The 7,965-nt window shown below is 36.3% G+C and overlaps 1 protein-coding gene across 1 annotated transcript in view; it reads right to left on the bottom strand.

The window, feature by feature from the left end:
• The window catches only part of RANBP17 (RAN binding protein 17), a 533,584-nt gene that overhangs the window by 520,074 nt on the left and 5,545 nt on the right, over nucleotides 1–7,965 (bottom strand). Inside the window, exon 2 of the mRNA XM_007939761.2 lies at nucleotides 3,675–3,821. Coding sequence (XP_007937952.1) covers nucleotides 3,675–3,821 — 147 coding nt within the window. The remainder of the gene's footprint in view (nucleotides 1–3,674; nucleotides 3,822–7,965) is intronic.

The raw sequence follows: 7,965 nt of genomic DNA, 5'->3' as shown, positions 1-7,965 counted from the left end.
CCTTCCTTCCGAGGAGTGGCTGGTGGGTTTGAACCGCCAGCCGTCTGGTTAGCAGGCAAGTGTCTTAGCCACTATGCTACCAGAGCTCCTAGGGATCCTTAATTGTCTTAATAATGACTTAATAATACTTGATAATAACAATACTCTCTAAATACATGCTCCATTCTTGAAAACTGAGTTTAGCTATTCACTTTGCTCCTAGAAATTTCTTGAAAAGAAAATCTCTTTTTTCTTTAGACAAGAGGTAGGCAAACTATGGCGTACTTCTTGGCATGCACTTTTTATTAGTATCAATGCTTATCTATCATGTCAAAACAAGAGGAGATAAAAAGTGGACTTCAAATGTCTAACTTTTAAAAAGGCACAGTGGAGTATGACTTATTTTGTTATTGAATTACATGGCAAAGCATGTGCTTTTTATGCAATGATACTATAGCTGTCCTAAAGAACAAAATATAGGTTGACAATCTCAGACTAAGTACTTAATAATATTCCCAACTTACAGGAAAGCAAGTCAGAAAAAGTAGAAAATTTAAAACAAAATATCTCATCATAGGAGAATCTCTTCAAAAAATATAAAAATGAGGATGCTACCAATGTTAAGTTTCCAAGTGGAAATTAATGTTACTTCATTGTAAGCCACTCAATAAAAGCCATTTACCAATGGTGAATTAATTAAATCACTATCATTTTATTGCAGCATCAGAAGTTATGTATGTAGAGCTTGTTCACGAGTACTAGTCCTTCAGTGAGAACAAAAGGTTGAAGACTTGAGGACATTGAAACATCATCAAAAGTCATTTTAAAAACAACACATATGATTTGGAGAGGTTCTGTCCTTGGTTCTTGATGAGTGGACAGATGTTACTAATACCATTTCTGTCAGTGAGACATACTGTTTATTCCAGAAGTCAATGCTGAGTTTGAAATGAATGAATTGTTGTTGTTGTTGTGTGCCGTCCAGTAGGCCCTCAACTCATAGCGACCCCTCCGTGGGTTTCCAAGGCAGTATCACTACGGAAGTAGATTGCCCAACCTTCCTTCCAAGGAGTGGCTGGTGGGTTTGAACTGCCAGCCTTCTGGTTAGTAGTCAAGTGCCTTAAGCACTACACTACCCGAGGTCCTGACTGAAGAATTAAGCCTCTATGAATAGTATCTGTGGAACTACAGGCTAGAATGTTTTCAAGGAAGTTAAGAAAAATACCAATTCAGTACAATCTGAAGTAGCATCTTCTAAGATATATTATAACTAATTGTGGTAAAAATATGTAGAGCAAAAGAAGGCTTAGTTGGACAAATTTACAAAGATTATGAAAATGTAAGATGTTCAAAGTCTATGGTATTCATTTGATCATTCATCAGCAGATACTCCGCAGAAAATACTTAACTTCGTCATGTGTCAATGAACTAACAGTATTTAAAAACTGCTTTTGCTTTCAAAGACTTATCTTCAGTTCTGTGAATTTCTGTCTGAAATAGAAGTTGAACATCCTGAATTTTCTACCACATAACATTCAATAGCTTAGCAGTAGTAATGCTTTATTGTAATTTTTTGAGTTCAGGACTGAAATTTTTCTGAAAAGAAATAACTACCCTCAAACGCTGCTGCAGAACAGTAAATAGCTTTGCAAATTAGCGTCTGTTGAACACTTGATAGCATTTCTTAATGAATTCAACATAAAACTATAAAATTTCCTAAAAGACAAAGATGCTTAGTGATTACACTGCATAAAGTTATTTCAATGACAACTGTTTGAATCACATGTAATGTCAAATTCCTTTATACACTTCCCATGCTGTCAAAAGTTAAAATAAGTAGCAAGATCTCCATTCCCACACAAATTTACAACAGCAGCTATACATTCTGAGTTCAAACTATAGCTCTTGCAGTATTTCTCAGATCTTGATGCAAGTACAAAGTAATTTTCCATATTTCAAAATCCATTTAACTGCACCATTGAGCTTCCACATAATCTTCAGTTGGAAGTGATTTATCTGCAATGTGATGAATACTAAAAGGCAAATATCAAGAAAAGATATAAAAGAATTATACAAATGCCTTCTAAGTGATGAATACTGTCAATTAAAATTATATGCTTATGGGAGACAATGGAATGTATGACTAATTGCCTCCATAAACAACTGCTCCTTTTGCCATAAGACCAGAAGAACTGAATAGCCCCTGGCTACCATTACTGAACATTTTGATGAAAGAATTTATAGAAGAATCCTGGTCAAAAGGGGAAAAACGGAGAGCAGAATTTCAAATTCTCATGGAATCCAGATTTCTGGAGCCATGGAGCCTGGATGAACCCCTGAAACTATTGCCCTGAGATAATACTGAAATCTTAAACCAAAAGTATCCTCTGAACTCTTCTTAAAATCAATTAGTAATTCAGCTTAACTGGTAAAGAATGTCTGCCTTGAATACTATGCTCTTTTAAGATCCATCTGTAAGGGATCAAATTGACAACAGCAATTCCAGAGATTAGACATGAAACTTAGGGAGCAGTGAGTTTGTTAATGGTGAGGAACAATTCAGAAAAGAGGGGAGGTGAGAATCGCTGCACAACTTAAAGAATATAATCAATGTTCACAAACTGTACATGTGAAAATTATTGAACTGGTGTTATGTTCTACTGTATATATTCTGAACAACAAAAACATAAAATAAACTATAAAAATAAAAAAAACATTTGCTCATGGACTGATGTAAGTATTTGGCCATACCTGTCTGTGAGAAAAGATATTTTTAAAGATGAAATCAGTAAAATCTCATTACAGACGAGCATTACCATACAAACATTTGGAATCAATGTTGATGATAGGGAATGCTAACTCTGAACTCCAATTAAGCAAAATATTAACCCCTAAATAAATAATTTCATTTTTCTCACTAGTAGAGCTGCATTACCCCCAAAAAAAGTACTTAGCTATTATTATATTTTGAATTTAAGCAATAAAACTGTGGAAATTTGTCTTCTCTCTTGTTAAAAAGTGTATACATAAAATATCCTAAATTTTGCCTCTTGTTCCACAAAGCCTAAAATATCTACTATCTGGCCTTTTACAGATAAGTTTGCAACCTCTGCTCTAGATCAGGCAGTCTCTTTTTGTAGTGCTAACTGTACTATTTCATAGCTCTTTTTTTACCCATCTAAACCATGAGCTACTTTAAGGCATGTGCATAAACCATGTAGGCAGTTCACTGCCTGGTTTTACATTTAAGGATTTGCTAGATGACTGCTGAAGGAATGGCTATGAATCTCAGATAGGGAGGCAGACCAAAAGGTAGTCAGTATTCCTGTGAATCATTCTTTCATGTTTCAGAGTTAATTGCAACCTGCCTCCCCGACCTACATTAAAAAAAACAAACAGCGGTTAGTCAACTTTCTAAAAATGTAATGCTTGCCCACTGATACAAAATAGAAAATGGAATGAGCTAGAACCAAGAAACTATTTCAATTTTCCTATTTCTACCACCTGGGCTCTTTCCTTAGTTTGTTTTCCAGGCTTTTCAATTCTTTCCCTGATTAATCTCTTTGACAGTGAAATAAACTATAGTAAAAAGACATGTGGCAATATCTATCAACTGTCAATGCTAACACACACCACTGCATTAACACTGACATATATCTGTCCTTCATAGTTCATCACTGTTATCAAATACTTACTGTTCCTTGTTCTAATAAAAGTTGACACTTGCTGAGACATTCTGGGCTGTCAATTAGTTCCAGGAGTGCTTTCTCAGCCTCTATTCTTTGTGTAAGATCAGTTCCTACGTAGAGGTGAGTACATAATGCTTCCAATGCAGCCAAACTCTTGAGAGGAAAAAAAATAATAATAACATTTCACTTCTGTGAAAAAAAAAAGGTAAATACACTAAATACAGGAAAAAAGTGACCCAATTATTATTATTTTACTCAATAATTCAATACATGCTTATTGAGCTACCACTTCTTTGTAGGGAATACAATGGTGAATAAAACAGACCCATCTCCTACCCCCAAAATTAATTCATTATAAAATTGACAGTTCTGTGATAGAAAAGTTAAAGACATAGCAAAGGGGAAGACAATCCAAGGAGTTAGGAATGGCTTGCCTGAAGAAGTAACATCTATGCTGAAACCTTAAAGGGTAAGCCAGATGAAAAAAGACTAGAAGGCCTTCCAGGCAAAGAAAGAGTATGTACCAGGGTGCTACAGTGGAAAGGTGTTAAATCATGTCAAGACATTAAAAGGTCAGCATGACTAGTAAACAGCAAGGAGGAGATACCACATGAGGCTTGCAGGATGGGTTGCAGGGATGATAATGCTTTGCAGTCACTATGCCAATTTACATTCTTTCTCAAATTATAAGAACTTTAATTGCTCTGTCTATAGAAAAGAAATGATGGTAATAATAACTATTTGCTCATTTTGGTCTTCTGAACTAACAAGTTACAGTGCTACAGGACAACTAAGTCATGATTTTCAAGGACTATAACTTGACCCCATGGTATTTCCAACAATGTAATTAGCTATCATATTGCAGGTCTGTATTTTATAAGCACAAAGAATAATTAATTCTGTTTATAAATATAATAATTCACTCGGTTTATAAATATAATCTCATCTGAAGATATAAGGTACAATCTGAAAGTACAAAAATGAGTTCAACATTTCTCTCTGCTTAAAAGTCTTGCTAAAAGCAGAGAATTCAGTGTCTGATAGGCATATGAACATAAGAAACATCTAAGGAAATTGTACTCTGTGTTCTTTCATGGCCTGAGTTTTTCATGTGGTAGCCGTATAGCTGGACTAGTCCAAACATTCCTTCAAATGCATATTCCTTGTCCTAACAGCAATACACAGATAACACTGAAATGAGACCTCCTCTAGCTCTCTTCACTCTTTTCACTTCTCTTTCTTGGCTCCTTTCTGGCATTTTCCCCTTCCCTCTGCAGGTTACAGCCCAACATTCCACTTGGAATTTTTTGCTAAAGTGAAAATAGATTTCCAAAAGAAAAGTTTCAAGTGGATAAATTAAGATAAATGGCCTCAAGCGAACTACATTTTAACATTCTCCCCATCTAGATATGTCCAATAAACCTTCAGAGTACTATTACATACGTACATAGTATTAAAATACACAGAAAATTCATAGTTCATGTGAACTCTCATATTTTCTCCAAGGATAAGAAATACAAAAATGAAAAGGATTACCTTTCTCCCTCTCATAATCAACCTCAAAGTCTTTTCCTTCATCTAATATATCTAAGTGACTGAATTTAGAACTGGTAAAACCCCAAATCATGATAAACTGATCCTGCTGTCATGTATTTGTCTATGATTTCTTAAGGAAGTAGGCTTTGAATGCAAACAGAACTGGGCCAGAAAGAATGTCAAGACCTAACTGTTTAATGTAACAAAAGGCAGCAAAAAGTGGCATTAATACTAATGCCTATCTCATAAGATGGTTTGGAGAATTAAATGAATTAGTGCCACATAACTCCTGGCACACAATACACACTATAAAGACTCAGAAACCAAAAATACCACACTCACTGCCATCGAGTTGGATCCGACTCATAGCGACCCCTCCTTGGTTTTCTGAGGTGGTATCACTATGGAAGTAGATTGCCCAATCTTCCTTCAGCAGAGTGGCTGGTGGGTTTGAACTGCCAGCCTTCTAGTGAGTAGTCAAATGCCTTAGGCACTGCACCACCAGAGCTCCCAATATAAAGGCTAGTTGTTTATTATTAGTATTCTCTAATAATAAAAATGTAGTTAGTTGAATTGTGTTCCCCAAAAAGATATGTCCAAGTCCTTGGTACCTGTGAATGTGACCTTATTTGGAAACAGTCTGTACAGTCTATTGTATGTCAATTATATCTCAATAAAGTTTAAAAATAAAAAAAGGAATAAAGACTTTTATATCAAGAAAAAAAAAAATGTTCCCTAATAATAAACTACTACTACAAAAATCCCACCTCAACTGAACTTAAAGCTCTTTTCAATTACTTCCCTGTATCTTACCTGCTTTCTAGAATTAAGCTTCTTCATTACCAGTAGGGAGCTCTGGTGGCATAGTGCCTAAGGCATTTGACTGCTAACCAGAGGCTGGTGGTTCAAACCCACCAGCCACTCTTCGGAAGGGGAAGACTGGGCAATCTATTTCCATAGAGATACTGCCTTGGAAACCCAAGGAGGGGTCGCTATGAGGTGAATCGACTCAACGGCATTGAATTTGGTTTTTGGTTTGGATTACCATTAATAGACACTGTCTTCATCTCAAAGCTATTCATTTACTACCCACAAACAGTTAAGTGCTCAACTACCAGCTGAAAGATTTGTGGTCCAAACCTACTCAGAGGCTCCTCAGAAATCAGGCCTGGCAATCTGTGTCTGAAAGGTCACAGTCTTGAAAACTCTTTGGACCAATTCTACTCTAAAACTATAGGATCGTCATGAGTCAAAATCAACTAAAATAGCAACTAACAACAAGAATTTCATTTCTTTTTCTTTCACTACTATGCCCACTTTTCCTGAGCATCCCTGAAGGATTATTCCTGGGCATCTTGGAACTCTTACTTCTGGAATAAATGGACAGTACTTATTTTTGCACTTGACAGTTTACAAAGTATTTCCTTATCCCCCTCCCAAATCAATTCTTAAAAGCAGAGTCTCCCAAAAAAAGTACGTACTTTCAGCATACCCATTTTATAGGGGAAAAAACAAAACAAAAACCTAAGGTTCAGAGATCAAGCATATAAGTTGCACAAGATTAAATATACAGTAGATGGTTGATATCTAGTCAAGTATGTCTACAGACCCCAAGTACATGTTCTTTCCTCATTTCATCTTGCCAGCCATTACTTTAGTCATCACCCAACTGCAGATATCCTAGTCCATACTTTTGACCCTATCTTTTCACTTTTGTTTATATTTATCTAAAAATTTCTCCCTCTTAGAAATCTGTAAAGTTGTTTCAAAAAAAACAAAACCTCAGAAACTGAATTTAATGTATTTCCTACAGATCTATACTTCAAATGTCTGTCCACTCCACACTTTAAACATTTTCCCTACCTAGATAGGTGCTAGGAGCTCTGGTAGCATATAAGGCATTTGGCTGCTAACCAAAAGGCTGGTGGTTCGAGCCCACCAGCTTCCCTGGGAGAGGAAGATAAGGCAATCTACTTCTCTAAAGATTTATAACCTTAGAGCAATGTACCAAATGTGAGTGATCAACACGATGGCATTAAGGAAGAAGAAGGCACAGAGAGGTACCTGGGAGGTACAGACAACAAAGATGAACCCTTTTGCACATACAGTACTGCGTTGTCAGTGAAGGCAAACATGGATATACGGGTGGATACATGGATGGACAGGTTGAACTATTAGGTATGTCTATGTAGTGGGGAGTGTGCCCAAGGCCATGTATAGAGTTGACAGACAATGTTTCTACAAGTGTAGAACAGAAGAGCTGACAAGGGACAAGGTTGTAGTCCCTTCTTTTTATTATTTATTTATTTATTTATTTATCTATTTATTATTTATTTATTTAGTATTTCTTATTTATTTATTTATGCATTTATGAATGAATGGATGAATGAATGAATGAATGAATGATTTGGGTGAAGGTTTACAGAGCAAATTCACTTTCCATACAGCAGTTCACATATACTTTGTCTCATGACATTGACCAGTTTACCACAATGCAACAGAGCTCCCCTCTTACTTCCTCCCCATAGTTACCTCTTCCCAGTGTCCATCCTTCCATGCACTCCTGCCGCTTGAGCTGTCTCTCTGTGCGTAAGCAGCTCTTCTTTCTCCCATGATTGTTCTCTCTAAGGAGTGTATCTACTTGAAGTAAATGTTCAACTCATATGTCTGTCTTCTGTTTGGCTGGAAACCACAGGTGTGGGTTCAATTCCAGATCTGAAGGGCAGCTAGGGGCCATAGTCTCAGTGGTTCCACCAGGCTC

The sequence above is a fragment of the Orycteropus afer genome, unplaced genomic scaffold, assembly GCF_000298275.1.
Source record: "Orycteropus afer afer isolate SDZICR_OR568_19922 unplaced genomic scaffold, OryAfe1.0 scaffold00062, whole genome shotgun sequence".
Lineage (NCBI taxonomy): Eukaryota > Metazoa > Chordata > Mammalia > Tubulidentata > Orycteropodidae > Orycteropus > Orycteropus afer.
The sequence above is the reverse complement of the archived record's forward strand: the minus strand, read 5'-3'. Positions and strand labels throughout refer to the sequence as shown.